The sequence below is a fragment of the Mauremys mutica genome, chromosome 3 (assembly GCF_020497125.1).
Source record: "Mauremys mutica isolate MM-2020 ecotype Southern chromosome 3, ASM2049712v1, whole genome shotgun sequence".
Taxonomy (NCBI): domain Eukaryota; kingdom Metazoa; phylum Chordata; order Testudines; family Geoemydidae; genus Mauremys; species Mauremys mutica.
Window position 1 is genome coordinate 166,009,007 of NC_059074.1, and position 23,747 is coordinate 166,032,753.

Sequence of the window (23,747 nt, forward strand, 5' to 3'; positions counted from 1 at the left end):
TTAATGTTGTTTATTTGAATTGAGCCATAGGTACATGTGACATCTCAAAAATATGACCGTTCTTTTCCCCATAGAGCTTACTGCCAAATACTCTACGTGAATGCTGTTATACTAAAGTTTTTTCTTCAGGCAATCATTTTGGATTACTAGTTTTTATATTGAACACCTGGCATATTTGGGTAGTTGGCAGGTTGGGCTGGTTATTTGTCTAAAAGAGGGTGGATACTTGGGAATAGCATGTATTTCAGTAGTAAGGACAAGGATTTATGATAAGCAGGTTGGCTTTTTTTTTTTATTCTTCCATCACCATCAATCTGTGGGGGTCAGAAGAGTGCTGAAAAAGTCACTAGAGAATAAACGATTTCTTCCTGGAGTTATTTTAAACAGTCAACTAATGGGAAGTTTCTTTGATCTATTTTAGTTGAAGTTGATTCATTCTATTAATTACTGCGTTTGAACTCGGTAAGCAGGAATTTTCTGCGTGTTGCAGCATCCTTGGGTAGTTTGTCTTTTTAAGTATCAGGAACATAACTTTGATGAAACCTTTGAAGAGAGATATTTGTCATTCTAGTGTTTAAAGAATAAGGTTATGATATCCATTAATGATAAATGTACCCATAAGCAACTAAAGGTATATTGTTTCCATCATGTGATTGAGAAATCGTATGTACATGTGTTTAGCTCCCTGTGTGTTATTTTTCAAAGGCAGAAAGGACAATTAGGCATTGCAAAATCATTTTGATGAAAAATTTCTGACCAGCTCTAGCTTTGGTCCTACCATAACTCAAGTCCCTGGCAGTTAGACCAATTAGAGCAGGAGCAGCGCCTTAAAGAATAAAATTACCATTTTCAGTAGGGTCTTTCACAATTCAGTCTTAGTTGGGATTCTAACTTTGGAATGTTAGAATTTCAAGACGTTCAGTTAAAATACACACTGGTAGATTCTCAGCTGGGGTAAATTGTCATAAATGTACACTTTCTGAGGATATGCCCCGGGGTGTTATCTTGGTGATTGCATTTATGTATTTTTGTAACTCTCACTAAGTGCATAAGTACTTTTCTAAATCTGGCCCCAAGGTACCTTTGAAAATAGGATCTGGGCTCTTAATTCACTTAGGCACTTCTACATTACCATTAAGAGCACAATTTTCAGAACTTACTCTCTGCAACATTTTAAATTGGGATGAGAGATTTTAACAGCTTCCATAGGGACAGGTTTTGTTGTAGTTTTTCCTTTAAGATGTTCATATTGGATGAAGCCTTACATAAATGTTTGAATTAGCAATCTCTTTAAAATGTAAAGGGATTATAAGGAAGAACATGAAAAGCTAGAAGGGAAGAATTTCAGAAATTGATTTCTTTACAATGCTTATATTAAGTGCTGTTGGCAATAATGGTTTATAAAACAGTATATCAGCATCCTTCACAGAGACATTATTGAAGGATAAGGAACCAGTTACAGAAAGCCAGACAGGGACTCAGTTGTTAAGCTAGAAGAATTTAAGAAAGAAAGAAAAGTAGCAAAAAGCTAGTTCCGACAATAGGCTAAGCCAGCCTTATACAGTAGGTTAATTAACCTTGCAATTTCTTACCTGCCCATACAATTGGGAGTGAATAATTTTTTTGGAGAAAGTGAATAAAATATATGTAGTCATTAAAGCTGAGTTACTAAGACGGTAATCACACTAGAAATGGGATAGATTTTTGTGTCTGGGATGGTAAATTTTCATAGCTGTTTCATTACACTGACCTAATCTGCATAAAGGCTATGTCTATCCTATGAGCTAGGGGTGTGATTCCTCTATTGGTATGCATGTACTTAGAATCATAGACTTTAAGGTCAGAAGGGACCATTATGATCACCTAGTCTGACCTCCTGCACAATGCAGGCCACAGAATCTTACCCACCCACTCCTGTATCAAACCCCTAACCTATGTCTGAGCTATTGAAGTCTTCAAATTGTGGTTTAAAGACTTCAAGGTGCAGCGAATCCTCCAGCAAGTGACCCTTGCCCCACGCTGCAGAGGAAGGCGAAAACCCCCCAGGGCCTCTGCCAATCTGCCCTGGAGGAAAATTCCTCCCCGACCCCAAATATGGCAATCAGCTAAACCCTGAGCATGTGGGCAAGACTCACCAGCCAGACACCCAGGAAAGAATTATCTGTAGTATCTCAGATCCCACCCCATCTAACATCCCATCACAGGCCATTGGGCATATTTACCACTAATAGTCAAAGATCAATTAATTGCTAGCTTGTGCTGGCTCTCATTGAGTGTAGTTGCAGAGTAGTGGTAGTGGTAGCAGAGGCATGGCTCAGCTGTGCCAAGTGCAAACCCACCTGCTTTGCATGGATGAGCCAGGCCTCCACTGCCACTACCACGGCTACGCTGCTGTTTACACTCACACTAGTTTGATGACAGCTAGTGCGAGTATGCGTACGTGAGCAAGGGAATCACACTATGAGCTCCTAACTTGTAGTGTAGATGTAGCTTTAGGCTGCAGTCCACAAAAGTACTTAGGCACCTCTGTGATCCACAAAACTTCCTCTCAGCTGCCATCTCACCCTGTAGGCACTTAAACTCACTCGGCGTCTCGTTTTTTTAAGTCAAAGTTCCCTAAGCCCCTGTGTGTCGACCTCTGAGCATGCCCACTGCAGCCTCTTTCTAGGCACCCAGAAGCCTATCTCCTGCTTAAGTGATTCACAGGCTGGGGAAGATAGGGGTTCGGGTCCCTCAGGCAAGTTCACACAGAATGGTCAGAGATGGAGGAGAAGGACTTCCCTTATAACCTTTAGCTTTACAGATAGAGTACTCATTCCAGATGTGGGAGATGCCTGGTTCAAGTCCGCACTTTGTCTGAGGGGCAGAAGGAACCTGAACAGGAATTGGCCACTTATCAGGTGAGGGCCTTAATCACTGAGCTATGGGATATTCAGATGTGGGGTTCCCTCAGTCTCTTCTGTTGAATTTGTTCCACTTTAATTGAATAATTAAATATTAATTGGCCAGAGAAAGAATTAGAATGACTCTCTAGTCTAGTGCAATGGTGGGCGGCCTGTGGGCTGCATGCGGCCCAGTAGGGTAATCCGCTGGTGGACTGCATGACAGTTTGTTTACATTGACCGTCCCTGTGGCCGGTCCACTTCCCACAGCTCCCATTGGCCAGGAACGGCGAACCACAGCCACTGGGAGCTGCGGGCAGCTGTGCCTACAGTCAATGTAATCAAACTGTCTTGCAGCCCACCAGCAGATTACCCTGATGGGCTGCATGCAGCCCGCAGGCCACAGGTTGCCCACCACTGGTCTAATGACTAGAGAGGTGACATATCCCTGTTCAAATCCTTTCTCCCCCTGAGGTGAAGGGGGAACTTGAAGTGGGGGGTTCCTGCATCCTGGCTGAGTTCCCTGTCCACTGGGCTAAAGGTTATGAGGGAGAGCCAGCCCCCTGCTGTTTTGTTTTAGGCCCTGTATGTGACTTATGCCTATCTTCTGGTTCATGGACCACAAGCAGAGATCAGTGCTTCCTTGTAGCCTGCACTTGAGTTTCTGTCTCTGTGAGAAGGGTGGGGCTTAGCATACATCCCTCTACTTGGCATCTCTGATTGGCTAGTTTAGGCAACTTCCATGTAGCATGCTGGCTTTGTGAATCCTATTTGAAAGTGCCCCTCTCTCCCATTCGTTGTATAGGGAGACTTTACTCAGGCTTCATGGATCACAGTGTTGTTCCTGTAATTTTCTAGTCACTGCAATGTTCAACATCACAATGCCTAAGTCCCTTTGTGGATCTGGGCCTTAGTTTCTTAACTATGTTAGGCCTAAATGTTGCTTGACTCTGCTTGCTGGGTGAAGTGTGTTCACATCTTCTGTGCAAGGTGTGGCAAATTGCCAGCAGTACTATGAAGGGTCTCACGCTTTCTCTTCTTGGGGGGGAGTGGGGGGGAGTTCAGGGTTCCATTTCTTGCTCCTGAAGTGGGATATTAACTGCCCCACTAGTGTCCTAGAGGAGGGGAGTGGAGAGGGAGGGACCCAGGCCCACCCTCTACTCCCGGTCCCGGCCCTAGGGATAGCAGTAAACCACTTGAACTAGCAGTTCCTTCTCCTGGGCTACTTCCCTCTCCTGCCCTTCAGCTTGTGGGGGCTTCCTGCCCTCCCTCTGCACAAGCCAGGTGTCCCTTTACTTAGGGTCTTGGTCTTCTTAGCCCAACACAGCACTTCTCCAAACTTTCCTCTGCTTCCCTCCAAACTGCTCTCTGCTCCAGCACCAATCCACTCTGCTTCAACTCCTCCCCTTGTCTGATTGAAGCAGGGTTTTTTTTTATCAGGTGACTGGCTTCAGGGTCTCTAATTGGCTTCAGGTGCTTTAATTAATCTATAGCAAACTTTCTTCCCTCTGCAGGGAATAAGGCTCCCTTCTAACCCTCTTCTGCTGCCCTCTTGCCATGCTGTATCACAAAGGATAGGAGCATGGGACATGCTTTCCCCCATTGATTCCTGCGGTCTGAGTCAATACCTGGATCCTGGGCTGGAGGAGCATTCAGTATTTAGTGTTCCCTGTAACTGGAAGTGAAACATATTATGAATCTGTGTAATACAAAGAATTCATTATTTCTTAACATATGCAACCAGAGTTGTATTGCACAGCTGAAAGACCCTATCTGTAGAAAACATTAAAAGGTATTCAGATAGATTGTAAGGCTGGAAGGAACAATTATGAATATCTAGTTTGACTTTCTGCATAACACAGACCACAGAATTTCATCCAGTGATTCCTTCCCGAAGCCCAATATCCTGTGCCCCAAATGCTATGCGCTCCTTTAAAAAACATAGGGGTTCAGTGTCTGAGGATGGCAGCACCGAACAATATTGCTGCTAACCTATTATCTACAAGTGAAATTTACTCCAATACGCAATATCGACATGCCGTACTAAGGTAGTACTTGTAAGAGTCCAAGTGCTTTATGAAAAGTGGGTCTCATTCACCCAGATTGTTGCAGGGGTTGTCCCTCCCTGTGCCTGAAAAGGGGTTCACTCCCCAGCAAGGGCAGGGGGTGCTTATCATGAAGCTAATTGGACAAAAATGATAGTCAAAATTCTCAGATCTGGATATCTATGTCAGGCTATTAATAAGAGATGGGGTTACTTTGCACTTCTAGAAATCACAGGCCACATCTGTTTAGGCACCTAAATATGAATTTGGGAGCTTATTGTTAGGAACCTAGGTTTGCAAACTTATTTGGGCTAAATAATCATTATTTACAACTGCCATATTTTGACCTCAGCTTCAGTGCATGGCTCAGGCCCATACTGATGATTTAAGAGTTAGCTGCCTGGCATGAGAGTAGGAAAAGACATCCAAAATAACTGGGAGAAGATAAAATAAGAGGTGTCCTTTTAGAACAAGCTCTTAATATAATAAAAAAAGACTCCTTCCAAATGCCTTTTGTTGTAGAAAAAATATACCTTATCGTTCCCAGACAGATCTCCATGCAGTAATACACACAGACTACCAGAAATGAGTCTCATATGCACATTTGAAAATACTCCATATATCGGTATATATATCACAAATGCTGTCCTTTATAGCTGCTGCCATCTAGCATGGGTCAGATGCTATTAAAACATAGAAGATACATAATGTTCCCCTTTTTATATCTGCTCATCAATTTTCTTTATTTCTGCTAGCGAGTTCTCTGGTTTTGCCTGTGTGATACTTTCTTAATAGTGTCTGGACTGCATTTTCTTCTCTTGCATTTGTCTGGACTATTTTGTGTCTTTTAAATTGTATTTGTAGCTTACTGTGTAACAAAGACTAATCCTATTTTTGGTGATTTCCAGTGTCCTATATTAGTGCTGTCAAGCAATAAAAATAAATTAATCACACTGTTAAACAATTATAGAATACCATTTAAATATTTTGATGTTTTCTACATTTTCAAATATATTGATTTCAGTTACAACACAGAATACAAAGTGTGCAGTGCTCACTTCATTTTTTATTACAAATATTTACAGTGTAAAAAAACAAAAGACATAGTATTTTTCAATTCACCTAATACAGATACTTTAGTGCAATCGCTTTATCATGAAAGTTGAACTTACAAATGTAGAATTACGTTAAAAAAAAACCCACCTGTATTCAAAAATAAAACAATGTAAAACTTTAGCACCTACAAGTCCACTCAGTCCTACTTCTTGTTCAGCCAATTGCTCAGACAAACACATATTTTTACATTTGCAGGCGATAATCCTGCCCGCTTCTTGTTTACAATGTCAGCTGAAAGTGAGAACAGGTGTTCTCATGGCACTGTTATAGCTGGCATCGCAAGATATTTACGTGCCAGTTGTGCTAAAGATTCATATGTCCCTTCATGCTTCAACCGCCATACCAGAGAACATGCATCCATGCCAAGACAGGTTCTGCTCGATAACGAGCCAAAGCAGGGCAGACCAACACATGTTCATTTTCATCATCAGATGTCACCAACAGAAGGTTGATTTTTTTGTTGTTTTGGGTTTTTTTTTGGTGGTTTGAGTTCTTTAGTTTCTATATCAGAATGTTGCTCTTTTAAGACTTCTGAAAGCATGCTCCACACCTCGTCCCTCTCAGATTTTGGAAGGCACTTCAGATTCTTAAGCCTTAGGTCAAGTGCTGTAGCTATCTTTAGAAATCTCACATTGAAACCTTCTTTGTGTTTTGTCAAATGTGCAGTGAAAGTGTTCTTAAATCAAATAACATATGCTGGGTTGTCATCCTAGGCTTCCATAACACAAAATATATGGCAGAATTCGGGTAAAAGCATGGAGCAGGAGACATACAATTCTCCCCCAAGGGGGTTCAGATACAAATTTAATGAACACATTTTTTTTAACAAGCATCATCAGCATGGAAGCAAGTCCTCTGGAATGGTGGTTGAAGCAGGAAGTGACATATGAGTGTTTGGCATATCTGGAACATAAATACCTTGCAATGCCAGCTACAACAGTGCCATGTGAATGCCTGTTATTAGTTTCAGGTGACATTGTAAATAAGAAGCTAGTAGCATTATCTCTTGTAAATATAGACAAATTTGTTTCTCTTAGCAATTGTCTGAACAAGAAGTAGGACTGAGTGGATTTGTAGGCTCTAAAGATTTACATTGTTTTGTTATGGAGTTCAGTTATGTAACAAAAAAAATCTACATTTGTAAGTCGCACTGTCACAATAAACAGATTGCACTACAGTACTAGTATGAGGGAATTGAAAAATACTATTTCTTTTGTTTGTCATTTTTACAGTGCAAATATTTGTAATAAAAAATAATACAAAATGAGCACTGTACACTTTGTATTCTGTGTTGTAATTGAAATCAATATATTTGAAAATGTAGAAAAACATCAAAAAATATTTAATACATTTTAATTGGTATTCTGTTCTTTAATAGTGCAATTAAAACTGCGATTAATCGCAATTTTTTAAATCATGATTAATTTTTTTGAGTTAATCGCGTCTTTGCGTGAGTTAACCGTGATTAATTGACAGCCCTTATATATATATATTTGTTTACAGATGTTGTAGTAGAGATCACTGGAGCTATTACTAGAGTGCCATAAAATATTTATGTGGTGCTTTACAAATGTAAAAGGGAGATTCTGAGCTCTGCAAGGCAAGGCCTTTACTTCCTTGCTGAAGCCAAACTGCCCTTACAGTCAGTGCAAATGTTACCTAAATAAGACTGTTTTGTCTGGCCTAATGCATGTAATAACATATGCATGTCTTTTTTTGTATTAGTGTAGTCTATCACTGCCTCTCTGTCTGTATACAAAATAGAAAGATCATGTCTATATATCTAGATCATCAGTCTTCCAGGACTGCCATGAAAATCTACCAGGGGAGTTACATGACTTGTATAAATTGGTGATAGAGCCAGTGATAGAACCTAGATCTCTTGCTTGTCAATCTCCTGCTCTGAATCTAGACTAATTAGGCAAAAATGAAGAAAAGAAACAAAGTTAATTACAGAAGAACATTGGCAATGAATTTTGGAAGCCGCCCAGAGCACCGCTAGCTTTTCTTCCACAATAAAATATTAATTCAAAATAACAATCCATTTTTCTGTGCACAAGTAATCCATAACATGATGACAGACAGCAATTCACATTTATCTGCTGAAGTGTGGCAACAAAGACTTTGTCATAACTACCTCTTCTGAGATTGTCCAAGGATAACAGATTTGTGAAAGCAAATACTAAAAAAAAAAAAAAAAAAAGTTGAGAAATAAATCCTATTAGATCTTATAATATGACATGAGCAGTGAGAGAAACCCACTGGGAGATTAGCAAGCGAGTGAAGAAAAATACAGATTTACAATATTAATTACAACAGCACCTACTTCATGAATTCTAAAACGGCCTCTCACTTACTGCATGTGAATAAGATTTATGAGAGATGGAAAGAATTGGAGCCCAATTAAGACTGACAACTGCGTTGTATGAAAATAGACGGGCACATACAAACATTTTTCTACAGCCTGATGATGTGAGAGAATTGTTTAGCTGCTTTGCAAATAATTTATCACACTGTAAATCAGACACAGAGGTGTAATAATTACTATTATTGAAGTGTTACTCATTGATGTCTATTCTCGACATGTTTTTTCTTAAGTAAAATATTATGATTAAATATAATCTGATTTCAAACATTGGACATTGGTTGATACAATGTTAGTGCAGTAAGTCTTTCATAACATTCATGAGAACTGATGGGCTCATACCTTCAGAGGGATAGTAGTGGTGCATTAGGAGAGTCATTATAGGAGATGGGAGTGGCTGAGCTCTGTGCAACACCATTTAGCAGCCAGGTAAGTTGGGAGTGGTGCGGGCTGCACCCTGGTTCCTAGGAGGAATAACAATTTCCAGATTGTGGATGAAGGCTTAGGACGGCTGTGATGGGCATGCCCAATGTGTCCCACTGGACCTTATTTTGGCTACATGTGCATTTGGAAGAAAATCCAGGTACAGTTTGCAGTGCACCAAACTGAGTGCACCCCTATTTGAACTGGACTGTGAGGTTTCTGCCTACACACTTCTGAGAACAGCCTATACCCATCCCATCTGCATGTGGGAGGGACAAGCCCTAAGTCATTAATTTGTTATTAATGCAGATTTCCATGGAAGGATATGACTAACACTTTAATGGCAGAATATGGCCCCAATGTCCTCATCAGCCCTGCTAAGACCTGACAGGGAGATTTTAATGTCTCCAAAGAAACTTAGAGACAGACCACTTTAAAAAAGACTGCTGAATGAATAAAATGAGGTTTAAAATTAACTTTGTAAACCAAGAACAGTAGCACTTGCTTATATTGAACTCAGCTGTAATGAAACTTCATTTAAGTTTTGCCATTGACGTCAAAAGGTTCTAGGGTCTGGCCTTTTCTGAAAGTCTCAAGTTACTTCTGTGCATTTAAATGAATTTCCACTCCTGCTACACAGAAGCTTCACTATGTTTATAGGGCCAGATGGTATACCCTCGAACACACAGCCTGAATCCTATACCTAGCACATAGCCCATGCTCTAAGGCCCTGATCCGCCAAAGCATTTAAGCAAATGTGGAGCTCTTAAGTATGTGAATAGTCCCATCAAAGTTAAGGGATTTGTAAGGAAATACATGGCACTTCGGGTGCCAGTCCTCTTCCAGGTTGCAAAAAGGCAAAAAAGCCACTTCACAACCACTACTTCAGCATCAGAGCTGCACTCCTGTTCACTGGCAGGAAGACGGGGCACAGATATGTATGCAGGTGGCAAAACATGCCCAGCTTCTTGCCCTGCCCTGTCCCCCAACCTGCCTCTCCTGTGTGGTTAGGTCTGGGATGCCGTGTTTCTGACAGGGGTCCCAAAACTCTGTCTTGCACGGAGAGGGCAGTAGAATTTTCCCCATAATGAAATCCCACTGTGGTAATCCTTTGGGAACACAGAAATTATCAGTGACCAAATAAGTATTATATACTGCACTGCAAGCCTTTTATCAGGCCAAGCAGAGAAGGAAAGGGAGGAGAAGTTGCCATAAGCGAGCAATGAGAGGGCTAAGGAAGAGTCACTAATTCCAGACTTAATGCAGTTGCTTTTCATTAAGGGTGAAGGACTAGCCTTTCAGACATGAAGTGTCCCTGCACTTGAAGGGGAATAAAAGAAGTGCCCCCAAGAAATGGGGCTATTTTGGCAGTCAGGTCTTTTCCTGTTACACTGAAACAACTCTGCTGATGGTGATGTATTTTTGTGAAACAACCATTTCCCTACAGGTATGTTCTTGTCATATCTATATTTAGATTGGCTAAAGCTCTTTGTAGTAGGAATATGTTGTTTGTTTATCATGTAACTTTGACTCCTTCACCTGCACTCTTCCCAACCATCCATCTCTGCTGAACCTACTTTTAACATATCCCACCTTTTGAGCAGCTTTCAGCAGCCACTGTATGTGATTAATTTTGCCATTCTGCCAGTAATATGTCCCCTCACTCTCTCTGTAATTAACATGTAATAGACAAGTTTTGACATAACTTTCATGTACTATTTTACTTACCTGTGCTGCACACTTTAGAACTTCTGAGTTTGTGCAGATTCTCCTTTTGGAGTCTCCTGTTGTAATCCCTCCTATTATTTAATCCTGTCCATGCTGGGTGGTGGTATGTTTTGTCAGCAATGAGCTGCATTCAAGTGTGTTTGTTCAGTAAAGTTCAGAACTGCTACAATCCTGACACTTCAAACTGTTCAAATGTCAGCTTTAATTCTGAGGGCAAAATGGTCACACACAATATTCAAACAGTGTGCGGTGTAGGTTACAACAAACACATAGGAGGTCATGACTCTACAGAATAGATGCAGGAGCTCTAGAAGGCCTCAAGAAAATGAGTTGCTCTACACAACGGAAATGTTGTTCTTTCTGGATTTTAAAAAGCCTCTCATAAAAATGCCATATCTGGTAGCATTAGCGCTGAGTGCAGAGAAAGTGGGTGCCATGGCATAGCTAGACTCCTTTCTAAGAAAGCAATAAATGTCAGTCAAGAATGTTACCAGTGATTGCCTCAGGTGGAAAGTGATAGCTAATAAGTGTATGTAGTTGACAGATTGATATTAATTTCCTAGAGACTGCTTCTCAGGTATCAGATTTGTGGGTACAATACATTAATTCCTGGAGTGGAGTTTCTTGTGTCATCAAAATAGGTTCTACTTGTTTCACAGAATGTATTGATTTAGGGCCTGATCCAAACCCACTAAAGTCATTGGAAGGTTCCCACCGATTTCAAATTATGGGCAGTGGATCTGGCCCCGTTTGAGCACTTTGTAAGAACTCAGGAAAAAGAATCCCATTAAAAATATTTAGATAACTAAAGAAAGGCATGTGGTACTATTTTCCATAATATTCCTTACTGTCTCAGCGCTGCATGGAAGAAAGTGTTCATGCTCTTTTTCCCATAAGGATTGGAAGGAATCCTGTGAAATGATTATTTTCCACATGAGAAGAACAGAAAGTATTTGTACAGCCTTAGGAGTGGCAAACCTTTCAGGGGAAAAGGGAAAAGATGGTGGTGTTTTATGTATGAAATGTTCCAAGCTCTAAAGGAAGAGAGCTGGGTCATGTAAATAAGCAGTGACACTCCCCTCCCTCTCCTCAGGCTATCTGGATTCTGCAACTACTTAAACTAGTGAGTAATTTTACTAAGGTGACCAGTCTGAGTAAAATACTTGCATGAATGAAATTACTTACATGTTTTGTATTGTTTCAGGATTGGGCTCTTAAGGGAATGAAACAGTAATGTGTGATTTAAGCACAACTTGCAACTGGATTTTTTTAATTTGGCCCAATGTCTCTTATTACTCAACAACTGTTTTGCTAGGCCACAATGATGGTGAGTAGTCTGCAAAGCTCAGACTGAAACAGCAGATGAGATTTAGAGTTATACTGAGTCCTGTAGAGACACGAACGCTCTAGAGAAGACTGGCATGATGGATACTGCAGCAATCAGAGTTCTGGGGAACTCAGTAATGTATCCATTTGTCCAATTGTATCATGTCACTTTAAGAGGGAGAGCTGTTAAAATAAGTCAGTTTAGTGATAGTGCTTCTGATTCAAGGAGGATTATGGCCTATAAACTATGGGAGGAATGCCATACTTCAGCAGTTTTAACGATACAGCCTTTGGCTTCAAATGTTTGTGACCCAGACCAATTTATTATTATTGCTTCTTGAATATTTGTATTTGTTCTGACTTTTTTTTTTGGCCGGGGGAGGAAGAGTGGCAGATGGATGGTACTGTAGCTATTTATTGGTGCATACTGGCCATACATTTTACCCTGCAGTGGCATCCACCTATTAACCACTTGTGAAACTGACCCAAGGGTAATGTCACAGCTGACAGATAACCAGGAGACCTCAGATCAGTCTGTGACAAACATTACAATAATCTCATGCATCGCAAGGGCTAAAATTTCAGTGGAAGTGGAGTCTCTCCTTTATAGATTTAAACTGGAAGCAAGCAGAAGCTTGTTCATGGTATGGGAGAGGTACTAAGCGGTGACTCTCTGCTGCCAGGTGATAAACACCTCCCAGCAAAGTACCGACTTAGGGGTTACAATGCAGAGCTGCAGAGGAGGAAGAAATAGATGGGGTCCCTGGGATGTGGGGGCTCGCTACACTCAAACTTTCCCAAGCCTGGCCTGAGGGCTCTCTGCTCGCTACAGTGATATTTCATCCAGTTCAAAAGTTCCCTTGGGGAAGCTATGGGAGGAAGATCCCCTAGGGGCCGTAGCAAAGACCAGGAGCAGGTCTTGTGTCTCGGTGGGGGCTTTTCCTCCACCCCATTGCGCTCCCCCGGGGGCTCCCAAGTCAGTGCCCACCAGTTTGGGATTTATCTTTCCTGCACAGACCTCTTCTCTTAACTGCCTTCTCCCCCCTTCATCCCTGCAGCATCTGCCTCAGCCTGGTCCTTGTGCTGCCGAGCGAAGGGGCCAGGCAGCAGAGCCATAACTAAGTATTTTTGAGTCTGAGGCAAGAATATAAAATTGCACCCTCCCCCAGGGCCAGCTCTTCGGCGGCAATTTGGTGGCAGGTCCCTCAGTCCCTCTCGGAGAGAAGGGCCTGCCACCGAATTGCCACCGAAGAATGAATGAAGCAGCGGCGGTAGAGCCTGTGATTTTTGGGGGTCAACTCATGATTTTTGACTGCTTGGGCTGGTAATGTTGCTTCCAAGCTGGTCTTTGGTTCCAGTCCAGTTCCAATGCAAAGAGGGACTCACAGGTTAAGAGAGGAGGGAGGTGCTGGATATCAGCAGTGACCACTAGGGATCAGCATGTGTCCTGAGAATGCTGGGAGTTCAGGTTTGCAGGCAGGATCAGGGGTGGCAGGTTTGTAGAAATTTTGGTCTTGCCTAGAACCCGCCCCCACCCAAACTCTGCCCCCTCACCTGCCCAAAGCTCTGGGAGGGAGTTTGGGTGAGGGAAGAGGTCTGGGGTGCAGGCTGTAGGCTGGGGCAGAGGGTCAGGGTGCAGGGGGATGAGGGCTCTGGCTGGAATTGGGGATAAGGTGTTTAGGGTTGAGGGTGTGGTGAAAGCTCTGCCTGGGGCTGTGGGCTCTGGGGTGGGACAGGACTGGGGATGAGTTTGGGGTGCAGGAGGAGGACTCCCCCCAGCCCTTTCCCTGCTGGCAGCAGCAAGCTCTGGGGGAGGAGCCCCCCTTTCTGCCCCCCGCAGCAGCACCCTCACCCCCACCACTGTCACTGCATTGGGTCCTAGGGCTCCTCTCAGGTCCAGGAATCTCCCTCGCTTCCCCCGTGGTGGGTGCCAGGAGGTGCTGCATGCGCCTCCTCCCCTGCTGTTGCCCCTGACTCTAGCCTCACTCGGGGCGAGGGATGGGGCTGCCTCCTTGCCCAGCATGGGGCAGGAGCAGTGACTGTGGGCGGGGAGGCCCCCTGTGCTGCTGGAGGGTCCCATTGGAAAATGAAAAGGTCTGAGGGGGAAGGGCAGGCTCAGAGTCAGGGCAGATGGGGGGGGGGGGCGCTAGGACACTGTGGCAGCAGTTTCTGCAGGGAGGCAGCCTGGAGCTGCTCTGCTCTGGGCTGGGAAGGGGGGTGGGAGTGGGAGCAAGTTAGTGCTGAGGGACACTCGGGGAGGCGCGTGGGGGGCAGATGGGGCTGCCTGGGAGGAGATCACTTGGGGTATAAATATCTCGTGACTGCGGCTTTTTCCCCCCTCCATCGCTTTCTGCGCCCCTGGGCTGTGTGCGCCTGAGGCAAGTGCCTCACTCCCCTCCCCTTGATAGGGCTCTAGCCGGTAGAAATGCCGAGCAGCTCACTGGTGAGGGTGCAGCTGCCCCTGGCGCTGGAGCGGGGTGGAGGGAGGGGGAGACGCGCCCAGCGGCTGGGATACACCGGGGGAGAGAGAATGAGGAGAGAAGCGCGCCCCCCCCCCCCCACACAGGCGGAGAGCAAGGACACACACACACACACATAGCTGCACCCAAAGTCAGGCACCCCACGCCCAGTGCCTGAGACAAAGTGACAGAGCAGGGGGCACAGACACCGCGTGAGAACCAGGCACCGGGGCTGAGATGCACATGGGAGAAAGACAGAGGGGCCGAGAGGAGACAGGCCCCCGCCCACACTGACCGAGAGCGGGACCGGACACACACACACACACACACAGAGACCAAAAGACAGAGACACACTGAGATTGTGACAGACACACCTCAGGGACTGGCAGCCACACACCGAAAGAGGCTGATACACACACGGTGCCCGAGCGAGTTACACACACACAGGGTGGTCACACATACAAGGCGATCTCACACAGAGACAGGGTGATCTTACACACACAGCCAGGGCCATCACACACACACACACACAGAGAGAGTGATCACACACATGGGAATCACACACACTGAGTAATCACACACGCACACAGGACAGTCACACACACAGGGTGATCACACACACAGAGAGCGATCTCTCTCTCACAGGGTGATCTCTCTCTCTCTCTCACACACACACACACACCGTGATCGTACACACCCCTCCAGTGACAGGGAGAACTCCAGGCTCCGCTCCGCGCGGAATCTGAGCGCAGCAGCAGCAAACCCGCCCTGGGTCTGGTCCTTCTCTCTGTCTCTTTCTTTTTCCATTTGGTCAAACGGCACCTACCCAAGCCCTGAAAAAATGCCTGCCCGTGAAGCGAGGAGAGGGCGCCGGGTCTGTAAATAAGAAGTGAGTACTGGCACAATGGCGTGTCTGTCTGAATGCTGCATGCTCCCTTGCTTTCCCAATGCCTCCTCGCAGGAGGGACCCAGGGCTGCTCAGTCCCCCTCTTTGCCCCCTTCTTTCCTGCGCCTCTGTCGCGGATTTTGCAGGCTCGGTTAAACACCCGCCTGGCTTTTGTTTCTATCACTTCTCCTTTGTCTAAGGTGGGTGTAGCTCCCCCTGTCCGGGAGGGTGAGGCTGGGCTCCGGGCTCCCATCCGGACCATTTCTCCAGCCAAACCCCGCTCTGCAAGGATGCCTTTTGCAAGCGCTTTAAACCCAGCGCATCTTTGCGAGCTGGCTGCTGGGGAGAGGGGCAGAGGAAAGGGGCCAGGGACCAGCGTTCACGTTTTGCTCCTCTCCGGGGTGTGAAAATGTCCTTGTCGACTGCATTATCCCGTCTCCTGGCAAGGTGGATGGGGAAGTTGATGGGAGGGATGCGCAGCATCACTGGGTGGATCGGTTTAGGGCGCCTCACAGCCATCCAGTTCTCCTTTGTTAGCTGCATTCAGCGGGCTGCAGGGGGAGTGTAGCAGGAGAACTGGGGGGGCGGGTCTGCCCTTCTTCATGGTGCTGGGATGCGTGTGTGTCTGTCTGCAAGTGTCGAAGCCAGGCGGAAAGAGGAGCAGTTTCCTAGTCTACAGCACGAGGCTTGGTGTAACCTGAGGTGTCCCCAGTTTTGGGTTTGGAGACAGAGGGTCGTGATAATATAATAGGAAAAATTCCGACTGGCAAGGGGAGCTCTGACTGAAAGGAAAATGTGATGGTGCTCACCTCCCTCCCCTACTGCCCCATCACAAATCATGTCAACCCGAGGAGAGAGCGCAGCTGGAAGGAGCAGTTATTAAATCAGGTGTCCTTCCCAAACTTAGCCACACACACCGATTTTTGTCCAGGGGCATATCAATAGCCTCATAGGGTGTTCCGTGCCCACTACACTCGACGGGTATTTACATGCTGGTCTGGTGCTCATGGTTACTTAGAACCAGATTCTAGTTTTCTAGTAGCTGAACAGTAACTATATCACAGCTGTGCACCGAGACACCAGCTGAGCTTTTTCATTTGGGGGCTGCCTTTTCATCCTCTAACCCTCCCCCACCCCCCCAGGGTTCAGGTCCACTGCATTAATTTCCTAGGTCTGCCTTTCTTCTGACCTGTATTGCACGATTATTTTTTAATGTGAGCTCCTCTAACCCTGTAGGTTAACCTCCAGCGGGTACTGGAGATCCTATCCCTGTGGAAAATGACACTCCCTCCCTCCTCTGGGGGCATGCCCAACTTCCAGAGACCTGGGAGGGAGACTTTTGAATCTACATTTAGATGTAGGCCTTCCCCACAGCAGCTGAAAGTGGTGTTGCAGCCATTCAAAATATATTAATAATTTTAAATATGGTATCGTTGATGCAATCTTCCCTCAGGAGACCTTGAAGTGTACTTGATGTGGATTATTCTTATGTAATTACTAGTGTAGTTACTTGTAATCACATGCGTTATGGGGCTACTTGATAACACATGCAGGTGATCATTACTGCCCCAGAAGGTTTCTTGTAGCAGTAAACAATCAAATATCCTATAATAAGATGATTGACTTTTCCAGTAGGCATGCACATGTGTTCCTGGCATTTCCTAAAAGGGTTTAGCCAACACTTTCAAACTGTTACGATTAAGAATGAATCATTTTTATAGTTACCTGTGTGGGGAATTTGGAAGTGAACTGCAAATGTTCTAATGAGTGTCTGAATGCAGAGTTGAGTGTATGTAAGTCCTGTTTTCCTGATAGTTTTTTAACGCTGAACTAAAATGTAGTCTGAGAAGCATACTAGCAATGCCTAAGATTGTTCAAGATGTGAGGATGCTCTACTGAAAAATACCTTCTTATATTGATTCAAAGGAACACACGAAAATAGGGGAAATACTCCATGTTAGAACTACACTTGCAGAGTATTTATAGAGGACATATATATATATATATATATATATATATATAGTAAACAATGCAAGTGTGTGTATGCATGTGTGTACATATAAATAGCATGTTATTAGGCCTAGCAGTTGATGAAACCAGTCATTCTGTAGTAGTATAACATGATGTACAAGTGAAATGCATTTATAACAACACAATTATCTATAAACTCTATTTTGAATTAATAGGATCTCTGTAACCTTCTGGCAAGAAGGATGTACAGCTAAATACACCTTTGTCCAACACTGTGGACGTTAACATTCTTTTTCTGTTTTATTAGTGGCGGCACCTGACTTGCTGGATCCCAAATCTGCCACTCAGAACTCCAAACCACGGCTATCATTTTCTACAAAACCCACAGTGCTCTCATCACGAGAGGAATGTGATTCAGCTATTAATGTTATGAAATGGAAGACGGTCTCAACGATTTTTCTGGTGGTTGTTGTATATTTAATAATTGGAGCTACTGTCTTCAAAGCCCTGGAACAGCCACATGAAACTTCTCAAAGAGCCACCATTGTGATTCAGAAGCAGACATTTGTATCTGAGCATTCTTGTGTGAATGCATCGGAGCTCGATGAACTAATTCAGGTAATTCATGCAAAAAAGTAACTTGTTCATATGTTTTAGAAGAATGACCTCTTCTATAGTAATGATTCTGTAATAAATGGGACACTGCTGTATCAGCATTTGAGCTGCAAATGTAGCAAGAAGGCTAACTTAAGACAGAAAAGTTGACAATAGCATTTTCAAATGAGGCTTCAGCTGAAAAGTCATTGCTAATTTTTTTATGTTCAGTGTGTATTTTAGACAACTTTTAAATTGAATGCTCCTGTGCCAATTAAATGACTATTCATTTGCAATATGTATAATTTAATAGTTCGCAAAGGAATGGGTGTATTGATTGAGCCTTACTTGCTTTGTCAATATTGGGAAAGCAGAGCATGGCCAACCATTACCTTAAGAAAGTTGAGATTTATCATTACTTTAGCAAACAATTTGCACTTTTAGCTGGACATTTATTTCCACAGTTTTTTGTTTTAAATGCAGCAAAATAATATTAGCTAGCTATTTCCATTAGAAATCTTAATTATTATTATTATTTAAATTTCAACCTCAAAAGGCTAAATCCTCAGCTGGGGTATAAATCAGCGTCACTCTGTTGAAATCAGCTTATACCACCCAATGATCTGGCTAATCATATTCTCATGTGTTTCAAATGGCACCGTGAACTCAGTGGTTGTAACTTATGACTGGAGAATTGCAAATTTAATACTTATATTCATAGGTGCCGACTTCCCCCCTTTCCCATGGGTGCTCTGGCTCTGCCCCGCCCCCTGCCCCGCCCCCACTCCACCCCTTCTATGAGGCCCTGCCCCTTCCCACCCCTTCCCCAAAGTCTCCATCCAACTCCACCCCCTCCCTGCCAATATTCCAACTCCTTTCCCAAATCCCCACCCCGCCCCTGCCTCTTCCCTGCCTCCTCCCCTGAGTGCGCCACGTTCCCACTCCTCCCCCCACCCAAGCATGCTAACACTGCCAAACAGCTGTTTGGAGGCGGCTGGGCAGGAAGCACTGGGAGGTAGGTAGAGGAGTGGGGACGTGGCATGCTCGGGGGGGGGGAGGAGGAGGTGGGGTGGGTGGGAGGGGAGCTTGGCTACCGGTGGGTGCAGTGCACCCACTAATTTTTCCCCGTGGGCAGGGGCGGCTCTAGACATTTCGCCGCCCCAAGCATGGCGGCATGCCGCAGGGGGCGCTCTGCCGGTCGCCGGTCCCACGGCTCCGGTGGACCTCCCGCAAGCGTGCCTGTGGAGGGTCCGCTGGTCCCGCGGCTTCGGTGGAGCCGCGGGACCAGCGGACCCTCCACAGGCACACCTGTGGGAGGTCCACTGGAGCCGCGGGACCAGCGGACCCTCCCCAGGCACGCCGCCGAAGGCTGCCTGCCTGCCGCCTTCCTGGCGACTGGCAGAGCACCCCCTGTGGCATGCCGCCCCAAGCACGCACTTGGCATGCTGGGTCCTGGAGCCGCCTCTGCCCGTGGGTGCTCCAGCCCTGGAGAACACGTGGAGTCAACGCCTATGCTTACATTTAAGAAAGGAAAAAAAGTGATCTGGGAAAGTAGAGGCCCGTTAGTTTGGCCTCAGTTGTATGCAAGGTCTTACAACAAATTTTGAAAGTAGTTAAAGACATAGAGGTAAAAAAGGCAATTGGGATAAAATACAACATGTTTTTACAAAAAGTAGATCACTGAGAAGATAACTGATTTTCTAGACAAAGGAGATGCATTAGATGTAATCTACCTGGATTTCAGTAAGGCATTTGATCCAGTTCCACAGTGGAAATGATTAGTTAAATTGGAGAAGATGGGGATTAATACAAGAATCAACAGGTGGGTAAGGAACTGGGTAAAAGGGAGACTACAACTGGTCATACTGAAAGGTGAACTGTCAGGCTGGAGGAGGTTACTCGTTGAGTTCCTCAGGAATCATTCTTGGAACCAATCTTATTTAACATTTTCGTTAATGACCTTGGCACAAAAAGTGGGAATGAGCTAGTAAATTTGTGGACGACACAAAATTGGGATGTATTGCCAATACAGAGGGGACTGGAATGTCATACAAGAAAATTTGGATGACTTTGAAAATTGGAGTAATAGAAATGGGATGAAATGTAATAGTACAAAGTGCAAGAGTTAGGGACTAACAGCTAGAATTTTTGTTATAAGCTGGGGATGTATCAGTTGGAAGCAACAGAAGAGGAGAAAGACAGGGGTGACTCTGTGCTGTCAATATGATGCAGCTATAAAAAAGGCTAATGCAATTCTGGGCTACATCAGGAGAGGTATTTCCAGTAGAGTTAGGGAAGTGTTAGTTCTGTTATACAAGGCACTGATGAGACCACATCTGGAATCCTGTGTGCAGTTTTGGTCTCCCATGTTTAAGAAAGATGAAATCAAACTGGCACAGGTGCAGAGAAGAGTTACTAGGATGACCAGAGGCCTGGAGCAGCTACCTTACAAGAAGAGACTTAAGGAGCTTGGCTTGTGTAACCTAACCAAATGAAGGCTGAGGGGAGAGCTGACTGCTCTCTATAAATAAATTAGAAGGATAAACATCAGGGAGGGAAAGCAAATATTTAAGTTAGGGGCAATATTGGCACAAGAACAAATGAGTATAAACTGGCCATCAATAAGTTTAGGCTTGAAATTAGATGAAGGTTTATAGCCATCAAAATAGAGCCCTGCAGTGGGACTGGGACCACATAGGGCCCACTGCCATAATAGCGGGAGTGGGTAAAATGTTCTATTGTGGGTGGTACTGGATGGGCAAAAAAATCAGACTATGGTATTTTGTGGGAAAACATTAAATCTCTCATCAGTTTGTCATAAATAGAATTTCAGCAGTGTAAAGCAAGTTTTTCTTTTTTATTAAATAAAGGTTTTAATACTTAAATTTAAGCGAGAGATTGAAAGAGATTGTCTATTATAAGAGAAGTGTTTTTTTACATGGTTAAAGCAAGATTTGTTTTATTCTTTTATGGTAAAAATGGTGTCTCAATTCCATTTATGTATATAACATATTAACCAGTTGTGGTGGGGTTGGTTTTTTTTTTGTTTTGTTTGGTAGCATGGGGGAATCTGCCTCTCTTGTGGGATTTGCAGAATCTAAGGTTTTTGCGGATGGGAGTGGGATAAATAAAAAAGAAACAATGCAGGAGCAGGTGGGAGTGGATATTGCAGGGCAGGATGGGAGCAGGATTAAAAAAATAGTCCCACATAGGGCTTTACATCAGCTGAGTGAAGTTTTGGAACATCTTTCCAAGGGGCATAGTGGGGGACAAAAATCCTAACTTGTTTCAAGACTGAGCTTGCTGAATTCATGGAGGAGATGGTATGATTCAATTGCCTAAATGGCATATGGCCCATCTGCAACTGCTATTAGGAAATATCTCCAACAGCACTAGATTGGGAGGGCTATGAGTTACCAGAGAGAATTCTTTCCCAGGTGTCTAGCTGGTAGGTTTTTCCCACATGGTCAGGACCTAACCAATCACCATATTTGGGCTTGGAAAGGAATTTTCTCCTGTATCAGATTGACAGAGACCCTGTTGTTGTTGTTGTTTTTTTTTTGGGGGGGGGGGGGGGGGTTTGCCTTCCCCTGCAACATAGGGCCTGGTTCATCCGCTGATTCGAACTAGAATAAATGGTGGATTCTCTGTAACGTGAAGTCTTTAAATCATGATTTAAAGACTTCAGTAACCCAGCCAAAGATTATGGGTTTATTAGAGGAGCAGGTGGGTGAGATTTTGTGGCCTGTGATGTACCAGACTAGATGATCATGATGGTTCCTTTTGGCTTTAAAGTCTATGAGACACTTGTTTTACTGCAAATTTTTAAGGCAGAGGTCTGATTTACCAAAGTTGTTTTTAGAGTATGTTATTTTTTTAAGTTAAATTGGTAAAACATGAAAAGTTATTGTAATTTGAGAATTTTATTTTTTAGTCAAGTTGGGTTCCAAAAATGGTAACCTTTTAAAGTTATTGAAGCTATTCCTTTCTCCCTGCACCCTACTATACTTTTTTACTTTAGAGCAAGCTCTTGTTGTGAAGTGTCTTAGTGCTGAATTGTCACTCATAGCTAGAGATAGTCCTTCCAGAATACAGCTCAGGTATGTTTGGCCTAAAAGTCGTGGGAAGATTCATAGATTCCAGGACTGGAAGGGACCTCGAGAGGTCATCGAGTCCAGTCCCCTGCCCTCATGGCAGGACCAAATACTGTCTAGACCATCCCTGATAGACATTTATCTAACCTACTCTTAAATATCTCCAGAGATGAAGATTCCACAACCTCCCTAGGCAATTTATTCCAGTGTTTAACCACCCTGACAGTTAGGAAATTTTTCGTAATAATGCTATGCATCTTGTTAGGGTAAATGGAAGACTTCATACCCCACTGCTGTCAACCTGGCACCTTTGAGCAGATACTAAATTACTGAAGAAAATAACCTGGCTTTTCTGAGTATGTCTGATTCTTAATACAATTTTTATATAGCATTTCTTCAATTCTGATTAGTCTATGTGAATACAAAAATAATGAGTGTGATGAAGAAAAAGTAGTCACATCAGTGTGAATGATACTTTAGAAAGCCTCTAAAGGAATATGTCTGAAAATAATGCACACTAGAGTATTAGGTAGCTGTAATGATTAGTAGTGTGTGAAGAAAATTAAATTACAGAACATACACATTACAATATTCTCTTTAGTCTTTTACTTTTACTTCAAACTACTATATAGTGAAACACTGTACACTTTTCATTTTGAATTTAGTGCTCTAGATATTCACTCTGATTTGTCACTAGCCAGAGCTTGGACAGTTTATGATGCAAGGGTCTTCCAATCCAGATCAATTCTGACCCGCATAATTTGGTTATTCTCGTTCTGGGACTGTCTTGAACATCAGAAGCTTCTAGTTGGGGTCAATCCTACTAAATTGTGAAGTGGTTTGGTGATATGAACATACCAGGAGGGCTAGACTGAGAGCACAAATTCAAGACCAGACTTCAAAGAGAAACTGCTGAGCTTCAGTTCATTTGCAAATTTGATACTATCAGCTCAGGATTGAACAAAGACTGTGAATGGCTAGCCAACTACAAAAGCAGTTTCTCCTCCCTTGGTGTTCACACCTCAACTGCTAGAAGAGGGCTCATCCTCCCTGATTGAACTAAGCTTGTTATCTCTAGACTGGTTCTTGCCTGCATATTTATACCTGCCTCTGGAAATTTCCACTGCATGCATCTGATGAAGTGGGTATTCACCCACGAACGCTTATGCTCCAATATGTCTGTTAGTCTATAATGTCCCACAGGATTCTTTGTCGCTTTCTAGCCTGTGTCCATTAGTTTCCCTTTTCCCTAATAAAAGCTTCTTTTTGCCATTTGACTTGTTATAATACACAAGTCTCTTGGCTTGCATGCACTCAGGCCAGGCTATCAGAAAATATCCAAAATACCCTGCAGCAGTTCTTTTGTGGTAACAAGACTGTATATTAATGTCAACTGTTTAGCACCCACAATGTTCTTGGCTGGTTTTTGAATTCCTGGACGACTGTCTTGGCTGAACAAAAGCTATGTAAATAACCTGAGAGGTGTTTTTGTTGTTGCTGTTGCTCAGTCTGAGCATCTTGTGTTGTATGTCAGGGTCAACTTAACAAAGAATTGCCATACAACAGGATAAAAGTGTAGATGTTCTTTAAAGTGTTGTGGGTGTTGCTAAAAGTATATGCCTGTGTGTATACTTATATGGGCCTGATTCTCATTTATACTAAGGATCCTTTACACCTTCCTTGGTATGTCTTTTTGCCACACAGCTCTAAGCTGGCAGAAGTTGGTGTAGACCTGGGAATACTCTAGCAACTGGTATACAAAGAACTACAGGAATCAGAGACAGAAAACATCTCTTTAGATCTAGTGTGGGATTGTTCCTATAGTATACCTGCTGCTGAAAATCTGAAAATGTTTGAG

General features: G+C 43.7%; 1 protein-coding gene across 2 annotated transcripts in view; it reads left to right on the plus strand.

Moving 5' to 3' along the window:
- Window positions 1-23,747, plus strand: part of KCNK2 (potassium two pore domain channel subfamily K member 2) — a 231,127-nt gene that overhangs the window by 80,783 nt on the left and 126,597 nt on the right. The window contains exons 1-2 of one of the 2 annotated variants that reach the window (XM_045009865.1): window positions 15,061-15,233; window positions 17,509-17,819. In XM_045009865.1, coding sequence (XP_044865800.1) covers window position 15,233; window positions 17,509-17,819 — 312 coding nt within the window. In that variant the 5' untranslated portion in view covers window positions 15,061-15,232. Of the gene's footprint in view, window positions 1-15,060; window positions 15,234-17,508; window positions 17,820-23,747 lie in introns of those variants that run through there. The other variant, XM_045009863.1, reaches the window with a different exon arrangement.